The sequence below is a fragment of the Melospiza melodia genome, chromosome 3, assembly GCF_035770615.1.
Source record: "Melospiza melodia melodia isolate bMelMel2 chromosome 3, bMelMel2.pri, whole genome shotgun sequence".
NCBI lineage: Eukaryota > Metazoa > Chordata > Aves > Passeriformes > Passerellidae > Melospiza > Melospiza melodia.
The window spans coordinates 130,582,009-130,604,462 of NC_086196.1; the positions used below are offsets into that span (position 1 = coordinate 130,582,009).

The 22,454-nt window shown below is 36.6% G+C and overlaps 1 protein-coding gene across 3 annotated transcripts in view; it reads right to left on the bottom strand.

Annotated features, from left to right (window-relative positions):
- The window catches only part of ASCC3 (activating signal cointegrator 1 complex subunit 3), a 253,580-nt gene that overhangs the window by 4,173 nt on the left and 226,953 nt on the right, over positions 1 to 22,454 (bottom strand). For all 3 annotated transcript variants that reach the window (XM_063153070.1, XM_063153072.1, XM_063153073.1), the window contains 4 exons: positions 19,528 to 19,752; positions 7,145 to 7,296; positions 6,483 to 6,633; positions 469 to 675 (listed from right to left, as the gene is read on the bottom strand). In XM_063153070.1, the coding sequence (XP_063009140.1) occupies positions 469 to 675; positions 6,483 to 6,633; positions 7,145 to 7,296; positions 19,528 to 19,752 (735 nt within the window). The remainder of the gene's footprint in view (positions 1 to 468; positions 676 to 6,482; positions 6,634 to 7,144; positions 7,297 to 19,527; positions 19,753 to 22,454) is intronic.

Here is a 22,454-nt window from a genome sequence, read left to right on the forward strand (position 1 = left end):
CCCAGAGGGCAATGAGATGTGCTTTAAATGGGCAAAGGGCTGGGACTCAAATGTACTGGGAAAGAATTGTATGTGGAATTTGTTCTAGAAGCTGGTCAAAAAAGCATCAGATGTAAAATATAAGGAAAATATTCTCATTGAAGGCCTGAGGATGTGTTACAAATAGAAACATATTTATAGGTGTGAGTCTGTACACAGTTTGGAAGCACCTGTGAAAATAACTGGAAAGCTTAAAAATTAGTTTGATTTTTTTTCATTGACTTGGTCTAGGATTTTACCTTAAAAGCCTACTTACTACCCTGTTGCAACCTGAAAAAAAACATTTTCTTCACTATGAAGAAAAGGCTTAGAAAGTGCTTATAACTTACATAAGTTAAAAAAAATCTATTATACTGTATAAAGCATCATTGATGATGTAAATGACTTATTGGACACTTGTGCAGGGACGAAAATGATAAATAAGTGTACCTGGTAGCCCATCTGGGTTCTGTGCAGGTTTATTTGGAGCACATACTCTTGATCAGCATGCAGTTTGATCCATCTCTTGTCATCTCGTGTGTCTGTTGTCCAAGAAGGAACAGGAACTTCATTCTGTGGCTGAACTGCATCATCCCAACTGCCCTTAATGCTCAGACTGACGTTCAGAATTGGCAAACGGCACAAGAAATTCCAAGCCTGTAGAAAAAACAGATCCCTATGGATTACGAGATAATCTATACAATCATTGCCACTCTAACAATAACAATTCAATGTGCAGTCTACATATTCATTCTATAATAATAATAATATTTTATTGTGTATTAGAATATATATAATTGTACAACTCTCAATCATAAGCATAAAATACTTTTCATTAACCTCTTATGCTACTTTCTTCCTAGCAAATAAAACAAATGTGAAACTCCTCAAGCATGTTACACATGCCTTGCTAAGATTACTGATGTCTGAACAGAGAAAAAATACCTTACTGCTCCCGATTAAAGTATTTTTTCCTTATAAGCCACTTAAAAACTAGTATAATTAAGTTTTAAATTAAACTTCCTTAGCATAATCCATAAAGAACAAGTCACTGCAGTGCTAATTAGCAATAGGCAAACCTCAGAGAGTTCAGAGGATCAGTTCAGATAATTAACCAAAAGTTCAACTGCATATCCAAAGTTATCCCTATTTTTTTGAGGTTTTCTTGCATCAATCCTCATGAACTCTCCTTCTTAGAGGCTTCCTGAGGAATTTTAAGTCTCTGCAGTCTCCCTTGAACTGCAACAGGTCCTCAACTTTCTCATCCTTGAGCAGAGAACTGTTGTCAGAGGATACAATCTGTGTAGCTCAACATGACACTCATAATCTTAAAAAGGCATTGTGAACATGCAGCCCTATGTTTCTCTCATTTTGGTCTCTATCAGACTAGGAAAAGTAGCTCTGAGAAGCTGTGACAAAAATGGAAAGGAGCAATGTAGGCTTTCATTTAGTAAAAAAGAAAATCAGCACGTTCATGCAATGAAATTTGTTAGGAAAAAGAAATGGTATTGGCTGTGGAATGGAGGCAGTGATTTGTGGCCTTTCTATGGCTGACAAAGATAGATGAGGATGGCGCTAGAAGAAAAAAACTAAAGACCAAGAATCATCCTCTGCCCTGCCATCTTTCCCCTCCATCCCCAGAAAAAAACAGGAATCAGCATATATGAAAAGCTAGAGGGTGGGAAGGAGAAGAAGGAAATAAGAATATTGGTCTTGGAAAAGAGCCATCAGATGCCAAAATGGGAACTTGTGGGAATGAAGAGGGTAGGCATAGTCACATGGGCATGGAGCAGAAATGTTTTATCTGGAAAAAGATTAAAGCATATTTTATTTTTCAAGTAGGGTTTGACCATGCAGTGTTTCAACAAAATGTATTTTCATTTAGATTGTGTCTGATGTGTCTGATTGTCTCGATGTGTCTGATTACTTTTTCTGTGCTGGAAGGCCTAGAGGCCTAATGAAAGCTCAGTTTGCTTTTTGCAGACATCATTGCCACGAGTCATACTGACAATAATAGCACATGGAGTCATACTGACAATAATAGTGTATGTCAATGCATGATTAGGGATACAGCAGCCAGGGAAAGCAGACCTAAGGTCACGCTGCCCTAGGAAAGGTGGTGCTGTCTCTCTCTCTCACTGTGTCTGTCTCCATCCCTGGCATGTTGGCATTGCCATGCTGGGATTGTGCAGCTAGATGGATCAGCTTGCTAATCATTTTGGTGACAGCATGAACTTAGATCAGCTTAAAGCTGATTGTGGCAACATATTCTCTAATCCTGCAACTCTGAATAAGCATGAGCCTTCAGTGCCACTGAAAGAAGTGGTCCAGCCTCCTCCCCTGCTGGCACAAGCATTCATGCAGTCACTTGGCTACGGGCCACTTTGACTGTCAGTGAGAGGGCTGATAGGATTCCTCCTCCTCCCCTTGTCCCCAGAGGCTCATTCCCACCTCCTTGCCCGAGGCAGACACAGCGTTTGTGCAGCTGTGGGTGAGCTGGGTCAGGGGAGGTGACAGCGGCACGGGGAGGGCAGCACTGCCCATTTCGGCTGCAGCACAGGCTCATTTGGGTTAAAATGGCTGCATTACCAGAGCCTGCCTGAACTAAATGAGAAAACTGCCTTCAGCTACAAACTAATCTCTCTCTCTCTCTCTCTCTCTCTCTCTCTCCTCTTCTGTGTACTGCATGAACAGCTGTGTCTGTTCAGTGCACAAGGTGGGGAGGGCCAGCTGTGAGCGCTCAGGAACTGCAGTGTAAAAGCAGGGGACACAGATGAATTGCACCAATGTTCTTAGTGGTGTCTTAGCTGCGAAATGACAGGAAAATTGTAACAGAAACTGAAGAGGCAGGACTTTAAGGAATTATTACGTCTCTCTTTTTCCCAGCTCTGAAAGAAAATGGGGAAAGAAAGACAGCACTTTGAAGAAGGTGAAAAAAATACTGCTGACATTCTTAACTAAGTAATTGTTGCTAGGATTTTGATACATATAATACACAAGACCACTAAACCTGCTTCCAGATCAAACAGAATGATAACTTGAGTAGGAACATCTCTGGAAAATGATTTTATGTTTAATGTAAAGGTTTTTAAGAAGAAACTTAGGGTAGGAACTCTATAGACCCACTGTGCCTCTCTGTGTGTAAGCAGGGTATTTCTGCTGAGATCAGGACAGGCACCCTGATAGTAACCTACCTGGCAATCACCTCTTTGGTTGTACTTCAGATATCATTTGTATCAAAAGTATATAAAAGCTTGAAAGCTTTTATGCATCTCAAAGGACAAGACCTGTTACAAATATGTTAGAATAAAGTTTAATTTCAGCAGAGATCATAATGTAATAACTCCTTTAGTGGCATTTACCTGTTAGCTTCACCATAGTCTGGTGAAGATTATGATTTGGGCTGGTTTAAACCATACAATCCCAACACAATCTATTTGTCAAAGGCTGTCATGTCATCATGCAGTTTTCATAACACAAACAAACTAAAGTAACTCAGTAACTTTTTAATTACGTAAGAAAGCAGATTTAATGTCATCCTATGAGGGCTAGTGAGAGTTATGTTTGATGATCTTAAGGGTCTGTTCCAACCCAAAGGATTCTATGATTCCTTGATTTATCATGTCTTGTGTATTTGAAAATTATAGGCAAAGTTAGTACTGCTTGATCATTGATAGAATATGCACAGCAGGCTGCCTTTTTATCATGCATGCAATGTGAAGGAAAGGAAGAAATGCTTTTCTCACTAAGGAAAAAAGTCAAGTAGTAGCAGGTGAAAATGAAAAAAGATTATAGGAACACAGGTACTTCCAGAGTAAAAGTAGATTATACTAAAGTAGAGATAATATTTATTTATTTTCAATCTTGAAGTTTCTTTTTTCTCTTTCAAAAACATCAATATCAACTCAATATTTTAAAAGGTGCTTAATGCCTAAATGAGTTAGAAACTGAAAGAGATTTGTTAAAGAAATATGATTCACAATGAATCACTGAAACATAGAGCTTTGACCAAAGTGTGGGGTTAGTCTAAATAGTTTGAATTTCGGTTGTCAGCTTTTAAAGCTCCCCTGACTTTCAGTGAGGTTTGGAATTATAATACTAAATTCTGTAAAATTAAACTCAGGCTCCCATGTGGCTTAGGTATTTTTTGACAATTATAACGGGTTTTTTTGCCATATAGGAAGACACAAGAACATATCAGCTCCTTTTAAATCTATCAACATATCCAATGAATACATGCACACACATACTATAAATATACATTTATCTACCAATCCCATAGATTCAAATTATAATCAAATGAAAAATTCTTCACAAACCTTTGGGAACATCATCAGTATTTTTGCCAATAATCTGTCTCCCCAGGACCTAATATTCCAAACCCATGAGCAGCTTCAAGAGCTGCTATTTAAAAATTAATTACCAATCTGCTTAAAAGGCATTTTCTTCTTTTCAAATGTAAAACTTCTTCCTTTTCCCATCTGCCTGAAATTTATGTAAAGCTTAAGCTGTTTTTACCAGTGTCTTGCTAGTAATCTTTAGCTTTAAGGTATGGGTTCAATATACTTTGAGTGAGAAGTAAAAGGTTTTTCAGGAAAAGAATGGTTTTGGCAATTTAGTGTCATATTTACCACTTTATTTGGCTCTGTTCATGTCTGGTGCCAGAAGGCTAAGCTTAAACTCCGTAGTCTGATATTCTTTCTTTATAGAAAACATAGAATACAGATGCTGAAGAATTTTTCTCTTGGTTGGCCCCTCTCTATGTGAGCACTGAAAGACTTTACATGTGAAGACTCAACAGGCAGTCTCAATATGAATTTTAATTCTCTTCAAGGTATTACAACGGTTTTAAACATTTTTTTTCTATAAAAAATACTGCAAGGAATATAACATATTGGTATAAAGCTTTCACATTTTTAATGCCCTGTACAACACAGTCATGGCTTCGCTGTACCCAATACAGCCATTCCCCGCTCATGGAAATGAAAGTTTCTCCTCACATGATGGGAAGACATTATGTTTTTCCCTCTTATATGCATCTGTATTTACAAACACAGATATATAGAGGCACAGAGTCACTCACAGTGTGAACGTACACACCACATACACGCAAGCTATTTTTGAAGAAACTGCTAAGACATTTCAATACCAGCCAAACATATTTATCTGAGGATTAATCTTCATCTATTGAATCAGACGAGAACACTGCCATGCATACAATTATTTAATTAGCAGCCAAATCCTCTGCCAGTCAGCAGCCGTTCCAGGCATACTGATGGGGCAGTAGATGCAAATCTCACAGTAGTACTGCTTTTTCTCATTACTACTGCAATTAGCACTTAAATTGATGCTTTAAACATACTAATTTCTGGAATAATTCAGGATTTGTATGTTACCTGGGATCGCCTCACTGCAGAGACGACACCAGATTGCTACGCAAATTGAAGCACTTTTGAGCCAAATAACCATCATCATATCAGACAGAGCCAATTTGCATTTGCTTTTAAAGATAACAGAATGGCAATTTATGCAAATAAATTAAGTAAGTTTACTTCTGAGTTCTCCCTGAACTAATTATAACAATGTTCTAATTTTTTATCACATCTGAAAGTTGGATTGAAATCAATGTGTATTATGTTAGAAATCTGTTGTTAAAGGAAGCCTTTTTTTGATGTCAATACATCTTCTTAATTCAAAATTTTGATGTTAATTTGGTTACAAATGCAGATGTCCGTTACAGACATTTAAGTACTTTTCTTCTTGTTTGCATATCAGTAAAAGGTTTAACTGAAGCTGAACAGTCAAACTGTCCTTTTAAACACTCAAATAAAAAACATTTGAAGTATCACTTTTGAAGTTTTCATCTTTCCTATATTTATTTGAAATCAATAGGCTTAGAATGTGATGAATGCTACGGAATATAGCTATCCTTTGCTGCAAATGCCTTGAAAACGAGCAGCTCAACATTTTGGAACAGTATTTATTTTCCCTCCCCGGTGAAGTATGAAATTTTAATCTTCTTTTTGTTTCAAACATAAAATGAGTGCTAGATCTTTTACTAAGAGTATTCTCAGAAAAAATGGTGTTTGACAGACCACTTCAGAAGCCAGCTATGATGACATTTGCAATGCACGTATTCCTAGTGCAGAGCTATGAAAAGGTGGATAACACTCAGCAGATTGAATGACCTACAGAAGCATCTTTAGAGCAGAGAGATGTGGTAATATCATCCATAAACTAGAGTCTGTTACTGCTTAGCAGGGAATAAGTGAGAATAATATTAAGAAAACAGGCAGAGAAGAACTTCTGTAAAGCCAGCAGTACCCTGAAATTAGAGCAATGAATGTGTTGCACTTTTATACTGAACATCACATAGTATTTACTGAAGGAGAGAGAATATTTCTTTGCCCAACTACTCTTCCTTTCCAATCACAATGATAATGGTCACAGATAGAAAGTGTTACCTGTGAAATGTGTGCTGCTGGCAACTCACTGTCCACAATGGAAGCAAAAACATTCTCTTTTCCTTCGCAGGCAGCCATTAGTTCGGGAAGACACTCGATAGGTCCTTGGTAACCTCCATGCACACTCTTCCTTTGGCCTTGGCTCCACTTCCTGATACAGACAGCAAAACATATGCCCAGGGAGGGAAAGCAAACATTTGTACTCAGTTGTTTTGGTGGTAAAACTCAATACTGTGTTCTGTTTTTAAAGGGTGGTCATTTATTTGTGGTTAGCATTAATTACTGCATCATCTAAGTATCTATAGAGCTTTGCATTATCTATGATGTTAAGATGGATACTAATGTAGTTTTATAATGGATTAAAATAAAGAGATAATTAACATACAGAGTTAGATTTGTTAGGACTTGGAACCCTTCCAGTGGTCTCTTGTTAATTTGTCTGGAATCACGGTTCTCAAAATAATCTGTGGGGGTTAATTAATCAATGAATATTGAAAACAGAAACAGAAAATCCATTTGGGAAAGCATCACTGTGAAAGACAGAGCTCTGCTTCTGATTTGTTAACGAGGATTCTCGGGCACAACAATGCCATTCAGACACCATCAGCAGCAGGAAGTAGAAATAAATTGGAAACCTGCTAATGCTTACAAGAATTACATACCGAAAAAGGTAAAGATGCTGGAGCTCTACATTTGGCAAAGTAAGCAGGGATGAGTCATGTATCCATCTACCCTGAACCACCATCTGCACCAGGGTGGTTATGTTCAGAGCAGTCACCAGCCAGCCATGATGTGCTGCTACATCCAGCATTGCCTAAGCAAAGGAGACACATAATAAAAAAACCCCCCACAAATATAATTGCATACCTGGTTCATCCAAGGAGAAACATGTGATTAATGTTTAGCATACAGTGATTTCTAGGCCTTAACATAAGAATTTACTTCAACCACTATTGATGGCAGTTAGGCACTTTTGGAATTAACCTTGAAAAAAGATGAATTAAATCCTCTATCATTGTCATCAGTTCTTACTCTCAAAAAGGTAATTTACACAATGGTTTTGGGGGTGAGAACTGAAGGTAGACTCTTTTCCTTACAAATAACTGCTCTTTGGCACAACTCAGAATGAAGGGAAAAAAACCTCAACATTTACTGTAAAAGAAAACGTTACAATTAATTGCAGTATTTATTTATTTTTTGACATGAGAGCTTTCTCAGAATTACATAACTATTCAAAAATCCTTGAACTATTTAAGAACAACACCGATATATTTACATTTGTTCAAAAGTTAATACTAATGTCATTTACCAGTAGCAATTATTATTTCCATTTGAACTAAGTACTTAAAAAAACCCCCTGGAATTGGACTAGATAAAAGCACTAAAATTTAGCTTAATAGCATATTAGAGGTTTCGTTCAACACAGACACATAAGTTGAAATCTTGAAGAAAGCTTACAAAATAGCTTATATTTTACCTATGGTGTATAAAACAATTTGAAACAAAATGGATTTCACCCTTTGCACTGCGAACAGTTGACTGTCTTGAGAATGAAGGATATTTGGCTGTCTCTTTGGCATCTCGATCCTGATCCTGAAAAGCTTCCCCAAATTACACAGAAAACACAAACAAACAAAAACCCTCTGTGCAGCTATACATCAGATTTCAAAGTTTTAAAAATCATCCTGCCTTCCATGCCTCATGAATTTCTGCTCCATTTCTACTTCCCGTGTTTTGGCAGTACAAATAAGAGGTACACTGTTTACTAACAGTATACTTCTTATTTGTATAAAGATCTAAAGCTAATTCAGTATGGATTTTGCACTGGAAATGGCCCTATGGACATGAAAAAATGGTTCTGCTTGCTTTTTTCCTTGACTGGACTTATACTCTGTTTGGTTAGTCTGAAAGTGAATTTAAGAGTTCTTCCAAGGGAAAAAGGATGAAACATGAATTTTTGGTTTCAACTTTTTAAAATAGTAAACGCAGCTATTTGGATATGTAACATACTTTCCACTCTGTCTATAGTACATTGAATGAATTATTATGATTTATGAAAGCATTTCAGCTGGTTAAAAAAATAATGCTATAATGTATTAGTTGTCTTGCTTATTTTGTTGTTCAATAACATTATGATCACAATAAAGCGTGGGTCCTCATATTAAAACACTCTAATTCACATTGGAGTAGAAAGTCATATATTTAACAGTAGTTCGCCATGGAGGGAATTTAATATTTGATTGAAATACTAGAAAATAGATTTTTTAAGAAAGCAAGGAACATTGATATATTGAATCTGGTGTACTGAACAGTTTCAACACCTTTTTAAATATCATCTTGGTGTTAGGAGGGTTGCACTTTGATTTTATGACTAGACTTCGGATGTTTCCATGGGTTTTTCTTGTAAACACAAATAATATTGTTTGATACTTACTTAGGCAGCAGATACCTGCACCATTTTAACTTATTTTCCATCCACTAGTGTAATGAGGAGAAGCTGTCTGTGTAAGTCTTTACATTTAATCAAATGTTTTACAGACAAACAAAAGGCAGCATTTACTTAAGGCAAACTAAACAGTGAAATCTTCTTTAAACAAAGGAGTTGTTTACACACGCAGAGCTATTTCAATTAAATTACACTGATTCTGGAGAAATACTGACTTTAAAGACACAAGTTAGTTTCACTCCTGGCCGAGTCACACAGTTTATTTTAGCAGTTTACAATGCAATTTCAACAGGTTTTTTTTTTCCAGCTCGGGGTGAGAAGATCAGTGACACTTAGAAAAATATTTGAAGTGTTACCCTGTATTACCCAAATGTTGTCTCATTTCTCATGAATTGTGGATAAAGGGCCTTTCAGCTAATAAAGATCCAGATTTAATATTTAATTTTTTGGAGGAAGAGTCATAGCATCCTGAAAGTCTCTAACATTCCTAATGACCCTAAAACTAGTACCTCACAACACAATCTTACTGGTTTCTATTTTCTGTTTCCACTTGGCTTGCCAAAGTGATTTCCATGTAGGATTGCTTTCACCAAATAGAAAATAAAATTATGTTAGAAATCACATTTGAAAGGAGAAGCTTTGTGGCCTGCAGATTTATATGTTGGTTCACATGGTATTTACTTGCATAAGGAGGGAATTGTTCTCAGCATCAGACTGGAGTCAGTCTTTGAAACTTACAAGGTGAATTGCTCTTTACCCGATTTCACATTTTAAAGCATATTGAAGACTATCCTTACAGTACAGTCTGTGTTTCTGAGCAGTCTGTGTTGCTGAGACAGTCTGGTATCTGCCTCCCATTCTCCACTACCTGATTCTTGTTCTTTTCTGCTATTCTGACAGCCTGAAACATCATATTCCCCAGTGATGATGCTGCTGTACGTATGTGGAGAAGAATCAGCGAACAAATATCTTTATTTTCCATGAGCAACAAGAAGAACACAGTAAGTTGTATTTTTAGTCAGCATGAAGCAGTGGTATTTCATAGAATGCTTCTGGAGATGCACACATAACACTGTTTACATTGTTTTGGTGTGTGTTTTTTTTTTTTTTTTTTTTTTTTTTTTTTTTTTAATCTATCCCTCTCCCCCCTTTTAAACAGAGGTTTGAAAAGAGGAAAGGAAGAGTGAAGATATAAGAGAAAGATAAATCTAAAACAAGCTATACTGAAATTAACTGGAGGATCCTTTCAAATAGAAAATCTCCTAGAAATTGATAGAGGCCTACAGACAGATATCCCGTAGGGAGTAAGGAAAGCCTGTGTGTGTGAGACTCTGTGTTCCACATTGTTATAATGAATCCACACGGCAAATCCTCTTTTCCTCCTTATTTTCTGCTTCTTTACCCATAGAATTTATTCACAGCATCTCTATCTGGATGTGAAATCCAAGACAGTGACATTGTGAAAAAGTCAGAACAATGGTAAAGTTGGCTTGTTTCATCTGCTGCCTTGGAAACCTCCACACATTTTGTTTTCTTCCAAGTGTAAAACATGGAGATGCTTGATACTTAAATGGTTACTGAAATTCCTATAAATGCTCAAGGTAACAAATTGAGTTATTCCCCTATCTCCAAATGTAAATATAAGCAACTAAACAAAGAATATAATACAAACCACAAAATTTTAAAGTATTTAATATTTATATTATCTGATGAATAATATATTTAGTTTCTCTGGTTTATCTAGTTGCTATCTGTTTAGCTTGTTGTATAACCAGTATAATTTAAAAAAAACTTATGGCTTTTTAAGCTCTTATTCTGCAAAATAGTAAATAAATTCTAAATAACTTAGAGTGGGTAAGATTGGAATAGATTAAGAGTATTATTCTAAACTGGGAAATGGCACAAAGTGGTTACCTGCCTTTCTAGCCATAAGAATTTAAAGCAATATGGGATAATTTCATCACAGACAGAAATTTAAAAGAAGAAGACAGTGAGTGCAACAAGTGAAACAGGAAACAGTAAAGATACTTTAACTACAGAAAAAAAAATACATGTCTATTTTTGTAAACCAACAAATTAAATAATAAAAAACCAAACCAAACCAAAACCCACCCCTCTGAGCCCACCACTTTTTTACCTGAAGTAGAATAAATGGGGGGAAAAAGATGGAGTCAAGGGAATTATTGGTTGTTATAACAGAAAATATGTTTACCATCCTCTTATTTGGGGCTCCTTCTGCGTTTAGGAGAATTAAAAGCAGATGCCTGCACTGAGATGGGTTTTCATGAAAGATTCAGGCAACAGCTCTTAAGCCTTCCCAATGTCATACTTGGACAGTTGCAAAGTAGTAACAGCAATTTGTGACACCTCCTTTACATTTTGTCTGTTACTATCAAAACCAGCTTGGCTTGTGCCAATGTGGGATGCAACGACCTATGGCTGGGGCAGCACAAAAATGCCAGTGATCAGCAGCTCACTGATGTTGTCAGGTATGGCAAAACCTCTCATTCTGATGGTATTCGGAATTGAGTGTCAAAAAGCTTGGATCAAAATCTTGCTATTGCTGTCATCATCCCAGGAGTGCATTAAGACAACACCATCAGCATCCACAATCAGGTTTTCATCTTCTGTTTTCCAGGAGCAGCAGCTGCTTATCCTTAGGTATGGAATGATTTAAGCTGCTCAAACTGTACCTTTCTGGTCTGACATGAAGCTGAAATTTAACAGTCTGTCTCTTTCTAGCCAAAGTTATTACTGATGGATGGAATTTAAATGATGGTTTATAGCTCCCTAGTTTGAGGGGAAGCAAAGATGGAGGCAGGATGTGGAAGAGGTGAGTGTGTGGCACTCTCACTGACAGCAAAACATTGCATTTCTCTGGTGTTATTAAGCACTCCCTATATGTGCTCAAAATAAATTGGAACACTAAATTGTTCCATAATGTACATACCCCCCACTCACCCCCACTCATTTAGGAGATTTTTCAGGCTACTAAAAAATCCTGATTGCTAAATTCTTTCTTCTAGAGACTTTTTAACAAAGTTTTTATGAACACTGGTTTTGGTATTAGTTTCACATCCTTCATTAGAAAGTCAGATACTCGGGATCACTCTTGTACGACTGGGTAGGTGGCAGGGGACCAGAATAAAACTAGCAGAATTTCTGATCTACCCAAATGACTTAAATAGCTTTTTCCTTTAAGATAAGCTATTGAAGTGTTAAAAGTGATGGAGCTTGCATCTCATTAACAGAGCCTGCATACTGCTCAGGATAATTTCTTCTTCTTTTTGAAGTCACCTGTCCTATAACTCTGAATATATTAAGCATTTTGATTTAAATCCTGTAAACATAAATGTTAATATTTTGTGGATAAATTATATTTCAGCTACGTGTCAATGAAGCTATAATGATAACTGCTCTGCATACAGAGGGAAGGTAAAGAACTGTAAAAAATGCCATTTCAGTGAAGAATTACACCTGTGACTACTCAGTTAGAAGCTGAGTGCCTACAGTGATGCCATTGGTGGCAATGACTTTGTGGATAGGGACTAAAACTTCAGATGTACTCAGGGTGAGTTACATGGCTCAAATTTACCTACTCTCAAAAGATTAGTCTTAGCTTCAAAGTCTATGACACTTTCTTTAGTGCTTTTATTAATGAATTTGAAGTTTAGTCTAGGACTAAATTTCAGTTACATGTAGGAGTTTAAATCCACAGGTCTATTAAAATTACTAGAATTGTGCCTACTTACAGCTGTTTAAGACTACAGCATTTATGTGACAGATAGATAATAGACAAAAGGGTATGCATTTAACCTATTTTTTAAAAACTATGAATTCAGAATAATAACAATTTTTTTGTTATTATTTTATTGTTATTATTTTATTTTTATTATTTTCCTACATTTTGCTTCAAATGTAGGAAGCCTTCCAATACATAAGATTATATTATGATCCATGTGTGACTTGATATTCTGCTAATAGAAGTAAAATATTTTTTCAGATGTTAAAGCATGCCATGTACTTTAAGTTTCATGTTTTTATATAAATGATGATGATGATGCTTCAATTACATAGCTCAGAAATAGCAACTGACTTGAAAAGTTGGAATTCATTTGAAGAAGTATTACAGAGAGTTTAAGGTCACTACCTTTGGTATGTTATATATCAGTAAAACAGGTATCTACAGAACCTTTGAAATTCAGAGGTCTAGTTCAAAATTACTTTTTAGAAATGTTTTAATCTGGGGAGAGGGGGAGTTCTTTCAGATCAATTAAATCACCCTTGCACAGCTGCGTGGTTTCAGCCTACACAACATCCCCCCTGTACTTCATCAGAGATATAGTGAATAAGTTGTAATTAATCCTATTCAGGAGGCACTCCTTTCATAATGCCCTCTCTCTGTATCCTACTTCTCTTCACATTTTTTTTACAAGCATATTCAGTCTTCTCTTCCATATGCTCTGCTACCCCCTATGAGAGACTAATTCTTCATTCTCCCATCATCATAAAGGTCTCACTGATGTATGCAAATTACAACCTTCCTAGCTGCTTCACAAGATTCCTATCCCTGTATTCATCCTTTAGCCTCCAAAGTAACATTATTAGTATTTTCAGAACTGGAGAAAGGACAAACCATTTACTGTCTACATTTAGTGGAGTGCAACCCTTGGGTTCTTACTGATTTCTTTTAATGGTATTACAGAAATAAAAGCAGCTACAGAGTGTGATATCAGCAATGTAAACTTGGTAGGGCAGAACCGATCACTCAGAACTCATTGAGTCCCAATAGTAAATTTATTTTCAAACTGCTAATTAATAAATTGATATTTTCTACTATACCAGCGAACTGTAAAAAGAAAAAATGTTTTTGATAAGAATCACTTTGCAATAAATCCTAATTTCCTAACATAAACAATGTCTTAATGTCAGCACTTGTTTCAAATATTACACAAATCTACCAAAACCATGAAAGATACACAGCATCTTTCCCATATTAAATCTGTTCTTTTTACAGTTTAAAGTCAGTTTCAAAGTAGGTATGTAATATTTTGCCAATAATCAAAATTTTTTGAGTACATTCACAAGAAACCTTTTCAACAGCAACAGTTATTCCCAGTAACTTTCTCCTGAACTTTTAGCCCCTTAAGGTTAGCATTCAGGAAGCTCAGCTGCTGTCTAACAAACTTAATTAATCAAAAAGTCATTTCCGAGCTGTAACTATGAGTAAAAGTGCTTCAAGTGTGCTAGCAAGCCTACAAGTTAATCAAAATGCTAATGCAGCACAAATTAAAGTTGTGATTAACATTTCACAGTAGCTGCTTAAGTGAATTGATCACACAAATGGGTTAAGCATTACTCATTTCCTCCAGCCCCAACTGGGAAAAGGTTTGTCAAGGGTGGGGGAGGGATGAGGCACAAGCAGCACCAAATCATCATTAAACCGTCACCAAGGTGCTTCCACACACCACATCACTGATTATCCACAGCAAGCAAAACTCCAGCACCACAAAGGTAACCCTCCCTTCTCCCACAGATATACCTACACAACACAAACATTTCCAGCCCAACATGTCCAGCTACTTTCCCTACAAAGTGATCCATTTATGTTTAGTATCTATAAGTGAGCGTTGCTACACAGAAAAAGCATGACAAGATTTTTTTATTATTCTATTATTTCCACACTCCTAATGTGCAATAATAGCCATACAGCCATGAAAGCAGCCAGTATTTAAGTAAAATTGCAAACATCCTGCTATCACTGGAATATTACTGCATACACAAAGAATATGTGTAGCAGCTGAAGAGATGTGGCCTCTGCTCTTCACTTGTTTCTGAGTAATCCTCTGCATTCTCGAGTTAATTTGATTCTCTTCCCTTCGTTCAGTGAAGCTGCCCATTTATTTATAGCTGCCAGCGCAACCATTACACAAAAACTCCTTCCCTGGACACTTCTGGACAAGTCTTACTTACACAACTGTAAAACAGGCTTTTTCTGTAACTCCCACTACCTGCCAGCAAGCAGTTGGCACACCTGCACTACCAACAAGCAATACATGAGCCCAAACCACTCTTAGGACTTTTAAAAACTTCTTCACTTCCTCATAAGCAGAAAAACAAAAGATCCAAAGGACTTGGCTCTCAAAATCAATAGTTTTAGTGGCTGTTATGAACCGAGGAGATTTCGGGATGATGAGAAGTCCAGAGACAAAGGACACTTCAAAGGACATTTTCTTTCTTTGAGTCTCAAAATGGCAACAGGGGCTCCTTTGCCTTTGCATGGCCAGAAGTACTTTTGTGTTCTCCTTCTGAGGAGCCACCACCACCACCCAGCACAGCTGCAGTTTAGTACAGTAAGTATTTTGTACATAAGCCAGCTCTTAGCTGAATTGGGCAGCATATTTGTGCAATATTTGACAGCTCTGAGCACATACCACAAACATGATCCTCATAAGAACTATAGCAAAAGTTGCAGTTCAAATGACCAGAAACAACTTTAACTGGTTTAGAATGGCTAAAGCAGTATTATACTCATCACCATCTAGCTAAGGAAACACAGTGCTTAAAGCAAAGAGTATTTTTCTTTCCTGCCAAAATCAGATTCTCCAGAGGACTAACATGAGGGGGAATGACAGGGCATTAGTGATAGCATTGCAAGGTCCTTGCTACAGGGATAGGCACATTTCCCATGCAGAGTACCCTTTCTTCTGCAGTTTGGAATCTGTTTTCATGTCCACCTTCTCTCAATGCCCAGCTACCCTACTGAGATGTGTTTAACACATCCATAGGTAAACACTTCTCAAAGGTTAGGGCTGAGCTCCATGGCAGTTCTACTCCTGGCAATTTTAAAATATTTTATCAACGATTATAGTACAAGTGGAGGCTTGTGGCCAATTCCAATGCAAAGCCAACAACTGTCACATTATTTCTGAGAAGAGACTGCCCTGCTGAATCTGAGAGTGACGGTATTACTGCCTCAATTATCCATTTCAATTAATGCAAATATAGGCAATAGTCTTGGAATAGCAGAGTAAGAACTGATCGCTGAATACACAGTCACAAAATATAAGGCTTGACAAAGAAAGCAAAAAAAGAGATTAGATTTAGTTTCATGTATTCTTAAATAAGATAGGAAAAAAAAGGTGGAGTATAGTCTTTACAATAATAATTATATCTTATACAAATGTTAGAAAAATATTTTCATTAGAATTTTTATTATTTAATGTACATTCTCCTGAAAGCAATGGAGAAATGTTTGATTTTGAGAAGCTACTGGAGTGTTCAGCACCATCTTAATGACACCTCTAGCTTTTCTCAGTAAAAAAACAGAGAGTACTAGGCTTGAAGAGAATATATTGTCTATTGTAACTGTACTAATGGTATCTGAGGTAAATAAAAATTAAATGAGTTGGCCAAGGTCACACAGGAAGTTAAGGCAGTTTTTTTGAGCCATGGGAACCTCCTGCACTTTGTCTGTGAGAGCCTGTCACTGATAACAAACTAGATTTTAACTTGAGGTTTTCAGTGCAGAGAAAGTGTCTTTAGCCTAGTCAATGCCTCAGTGGCCATTCATTACAGAGGTGGGAGTGGGAGCAGATAGGCATTCACATTCCAAAAGGCTACATACTGCTATTCCCCATATTTCTGCAATAAAAGGAAAAAATTCTGCATTTCATCCTAGATATATAAATACTAAATTTTATCTTGCTGTAATGAACTCCACCTATAGCTAACAAAGGCTAACCATAGGAAAACTGTAACAAAATATACTTCTTTTTTCTTTATGCTAAAAATTATATTCCCCTATTAAGCCAGCATTGTAAGTCCTCAAATTCTGTTAAATGCTAAAGACTTGAATATTTCGCCATAATTAGAAACAAGAAAATTCTAATGTAGAGCCAAAACTTTTAAGACACCCATGAAAAAGAGTTGTTATAATTGTTCATAAAGTATAGTGGAATCTTACCTGGAATCCAGCAGCTACATTTACCTATGTAATGCTGTTAACATGGTTTTCTGCTGGACCAGTAACAATACTCAGCCTGAAGTTGCAAGCAATGAAAAAACCCAGAAGATGTTGGAGGAATGGAAGATAGAATGAAAGATGTGGATAGGAAAGGAGTCATGGGAGGGAAGGCTGATTCAGATGAATGACACCACAGAAGATTGGAGAAGTTTAATACTCTGTGGTGGAAAGAGGCTTGCTTACATATCATGGCAAATCTGCACTGCAGGGGACCTGCTGTATAACCACCTATAAAAGCTCTTTGAAACATCTTTCTTTCATGTAATAGAAAAGTAATGCTGATACGAAAAGTCCCCCCTGATATTCCTGTATCTACCAGCAAAAAGAAAAGTTTATGTTCAGGTCACAATCTGAAGGTTAGCTATACAACCTCAACACTAAAATAATTTATAAGTAAAAAAAAAATTTCAACGTAACTCAAAAACCAATTCCCGCCTCACTGCTGCGTTTAACGTCTGACGATGCGCGAGCGCGGGTTCACACAGAGAGCAGCACCCACTGAATCTGCTCATCACTGGATCCTTCCAGGCTTCACTTCCTCTCCTCATAACTAACATTTCTTTTTTCTACCTCTGCTGACCCAGAGTTCATCAGCAGGTCAGTGCTAAGGAAAAAGGTAACAACCAGTATTGAAAGTGTAACCCTGTCTATTGCTTGGATTCTGGGAACTTTAACCTCCCCTTGGAAAGCGTGACTAATAAGATGGAACCAATAATCTCCCGAGAGATGTAAACCATGTGCCAACTTTAAAATACAAAACTGCTCGCATGTTTTTCTTTTTTTTTTTTTTCCTTTTTTTTTTTAAGATGACTGTACATATAACATGATATAGTAGTTAACTGAAGGTTGGAGTGCCAAGGCATATTATGGAATGGCATTTTTCTGAACCCTACTTCAGTTTAAAGGAACTCTTGAATACTTTGGATTTTTTTTTCTAAGTGACTACTGTTTCTGAAATACATATCATGCAGTAGCAGGATTAAGAAAATACATTTCTTAGCAAAACAGAACAAAATAATTACAGAAAATAGTATTTAATTTAAATTTGCCCCAAATATGTAATTAACTCCCTAATGCTTCCTTCACAAACATCTAAATGAACTTTAAGTATGTGATTTCTTTGAAACAAAGGTGAATTTTTTAACCTGGGCAAGTGATGCTTTTCTCTGTTAATAAATGAATATATGGCATAGCTGTTTCTACATTTTCAGCACCATGATTTTATTGATTTGAAATATTTGAAACAGAGTAGCATCCAAGCACTGCTGGTTACCAAGATTAGGACTGTGTAGCCGTAACATCTGTGGTGTTATTTGTTTCTTACATTCCCTAATTTCAGTTTTGCTTAATTTGATATTAGTATTTTAAGCTTGTTTTTATTAGTGTAAGGATGAGCCTTATCCAAATTGCAGGACTGGACTGCATACAGTATTTTATCTGTCTAGAGCACTGATTAATAGTTTCTCATAGAGCAGTTTTACAAACTGCCAGGCTTGACACAATGTTGTATTGCCAACAGGCTTCAAACAAGAGCAAAGCTTCTGATAGTTGACAAACAGATCACTGAGGATATTAAAATTTGAGTAAACAAAAACTGTAGGAAGAAAGAAATACAGGCTCTATTTTGCAGATATTAAACTCAGAAACATAAAAACAGCAGTTTGTTGAAGGCTGCCTGATCTTCCAGAACCTGTGAATGAGTCCTTGTGCAGTTCTGCTGAAGAGCAGAATTATTCCTGGGAGACTCAGAGGGTCAGATGTTTCCTGTGACAGCTAGAGCTCACCTTTCCTGCTGTAACTGTAACTGAGCTTTTCAGATATGGCTGCCCTCTATCCCAAACTCCAATTGCTGCTTTAAAATTCTTTTGAGTTGGCAGCCGTGCATGTGATTGCTTGTTGCCAGTACTCTCCATGGTCAGTTTAGTTTCTGTGGGCTGCAACTGCAGTACAACTGCAGTTTTCACAACTGTAAAAACTCACAAGTCTCCAGGGTGAGTTTAAAACCTGCGTTTAAAATCGTTTAAAACCTGCATTTAAAAACGTGCTCTTTGACTCTGTGATCACTGGGACATAGAAGATGTGTCTTTATACTAGCTAGATGAGCTTAGGAAAAACCTCTGCATCTCATCCTGAATCAGATTTCAAAACACATTATATTTGTGCTTGGGAGTGACTATAGTGCTTTTGGGTGCTAGAAAAGTAGAAGTACCTGGGGGAGAGAGGTTCTTGGGTATCAGCATAACAATCTGCAGGGACCACAGCCATGCCAGAATGATTCTCATACAACATTCCTCAATATAGAGATAAAAAGCTGTTGCAAAGAAAGCAGAGGCCATTATATGGCAGTAGATGCTTCCAGTCAGAGGAGGACTGTCTTTTACTCTAAGTTTGTTCACCTCCAGCTCTGTAAAGTGGAAACCATTTTGGGCATCCAGCTCCTCCCTAAACAAGGTGCTATAATATCCTGTGGTACCAGCTCTCCACAAGATTGCAAGAAATCTTCAGATTCTTCTATATTCAAAATATGAGAACACTAACAATAAACATTTATATACTGAAATGCATCACAATACCTGGCATATTCTGATTGCTTGGTCCAGCACCGTCTTTGTATCAGTTGCATAATCTGGGCAAGGCAGCATGGCATGACTGAAGTGGGCTTGCAGCAGGAGGTGTGTTTTTGTGTGTGAACTGTCAAATGAATGGGGATTGACTTCAATTGGAAGGTGTTTAGCCAGTTCGCTGTTCATCTGATCTTCATTGTGTCTCACAGGCAGATCTGTGTACTCATCAGCATTCTTTAAAAAAAGTAAAAATAAAAATTAATCATTGTAATTAACTTCAGAATAACTATTAGTGCTTACTGAGGCATTTAAACTATATGCATTTAATTTACTACAGTTAGATTTCAACACAAAAATAGCAGCATTTAAATATTTAGAAAGTGTACTTATTTATCAAAATCACACATGGGAAAACAATAACTAATATAATATTTTCAAATACTGACACACTTACAGATTTTAAATATTTTTCCTTCCATATAGCTGATATTAGAGAAGAGAAAAATAAATGTAATAAAATAAATATATTCATTGGATGGATTCAGTAGTAGAAGATGACCCACAGGTATCCTACCTCATTGGATAACAAAAACATTTTAACGTTAGCTATAAAGAAGTCAAAACCTCATATTTTCAATTTTCATATTTTGAGTTTTTCTCTTAGTATTCAAAATCCAGTAGCCTTGGAATAGCTCTTATATGCTTCTTTTCAAATATTTTTTCAATATTTTGAGCAGTCAGTGTCTAAGCAACTGATGATGAGTGATCAAAACAAAGTGCAACATTTTAAGCAGGTGGTGAAAACATTCTCTGTGTTCCAGAGTGGTACTAATGCTATTCATTCTAAAATGAGAGCTGTGTAAGAGCTTTCTCACTGTTGCAAAAAGGAGCTGCTCACCAACATGTAAGCTAAATGCAGTTATAAACAGCAGCATGATAGTGGCCGAGAGGAGCAAGTACAACTGTTTAGGTATCCCAGGCAGAGATGCCAATTCTCCTCTCGGGAAATCCACTGTCTTTGAATAAAGGTTCAACAGAAACATCTTAAGAATGGAATCCTAAGAAAAGAATCAGTTTTGTGACTGACTTAATCTGCAATCTTTCCCTCCACAAAATCCTCTTGTGCATGTACGTGTGTACATATCTCTTGGAGTGAGAACTATCTTTCTGAATTATAAAACTTGCAAGTAAGGTAAGAGTTTTATAATATGTGATGTCTTTTCCATCTGCCATTTATGAGTATTTCTTTTGTCATAAAATAAAAAGTCATTTGGGGAGCCTGAAGGGCAATGTCTTTGAAACTACAGGCTTAGCAGAGACCATTAATTTAAAGTGTTCAGGGTTTTATATTCCTCTTAAACTATAGAATCAGTATTTTGCACTTTAGTCTTCAATTTCATTAGACTTCCTGCAAATCCATATTAATGAAATATTCACAACAGTAACCAGTGAAGAGTGAGGTAAAGAAAAATGGCAATTTTAGAACACCTAACTGAACTACCTAATTGACTTACAAAGAACCATATCCCCTCATTAATATCCTAAGACATAGAACCTTTTCTGACAATTTCTAAAAGCATTTAGATAGCTGGTTTTACTCCTTGGCAACTGACAGCACAAAATTTTCTATTTTTTTTAATGGTACAAGGAAACTATGTCTAAACTGTGATATCAATGTAAAAGGAATGGTAACCATTCAACAATTTAGGATTTGGAAAGAAAACCAGAATGTCATTAACTTATTTCATATCTCAACTGCAGATTAGAAGTGAAGACTGAATAAAGACAACTGCTGCTTAATCCTGGATGTCTCTGCTAGATCTCTTGTGAAAACTGTGGTCATTTATTCTCTGAACCTAAGGTCACAATCTTTTGAAGCCCTATAGAAGGCTGCATGTTTGCTTCACTCTTTTTATTTAACTGGCTTCTCCTTCAAAGATATTTTAAAGAATATTTACCAAGGAGATTTTTTACTTAGTTTTGCTTTGCAGTGTAAAGTAGCAGAAAGAAGGAGGATCAGCCAAGTCAGCCCAGACCAACTGGTACCCCTGAAAATGCATTTTCCCTAATTCTTCCCCAGCACAGGTTTTATTTACATCCAAAACACTCCTCTTATTTTAAACAACTTGCCTACTTAATTTCCTGTTTGTGATCATTGACTGTAAGTAAGTGAGGTTCATTTTCTTATCTGCATCATGTAGGTAATTAAAGGAAATTGAGAATGGGTAGTGAAGCTTTTATACAACTGAGAATGAAGCTGAATGGAGGGCACCGAGGTCAGCAGAGTCCATTATATTTTTATGTGAGAGGCTGGTATGTCTGCCCTGTCCTTGTTTGCTTAGTGTAGGCTGGACAGACTACTAACTGCAAATCTGTTTCTCTGATTTGCCCAGCTGTCCTTGAATAAAGACATCTTCCATTGCAAAACGTTAAATGACAGTGATTGACAACTTTGTGATGAACTCTGCTTGTAACCCCCTGCTACTGTTTTCAGGTTGCATAAGAAAAGACAGAATAAAGAAACATTCTTTGTAATCACCTCAAATGGGCCCTGCTGTTCACTCAATATTTTTTCATTTTAGTTTTCCTTTTCATTGCAAATCTCAATCTGCTCTGTAAAGGCTGTAGCTTCAACTATTCCACACAACATATAATATATTTTGTTTTAGTACATCATATCTGAATGCTGTTCTTATTTCCATGGGTGAGGAAACAGATCAAACTACATATCAATCATTAATCTTCATTCTAAAGTCAAGAAACTTAATACAAGCTTCATAGTTAAACCACAAAACGCTTCTGTGCATTTTTCACTTTCCCTCCTTCTCCTCTTAAACCAGAGCTGTTGCAGGCCATGTACAATAATAGGTTTACAAGCACCTACACAGTTAAGCATAACTTGGTGTATACCAGGAGATAACCAGGAATTTTAGCTA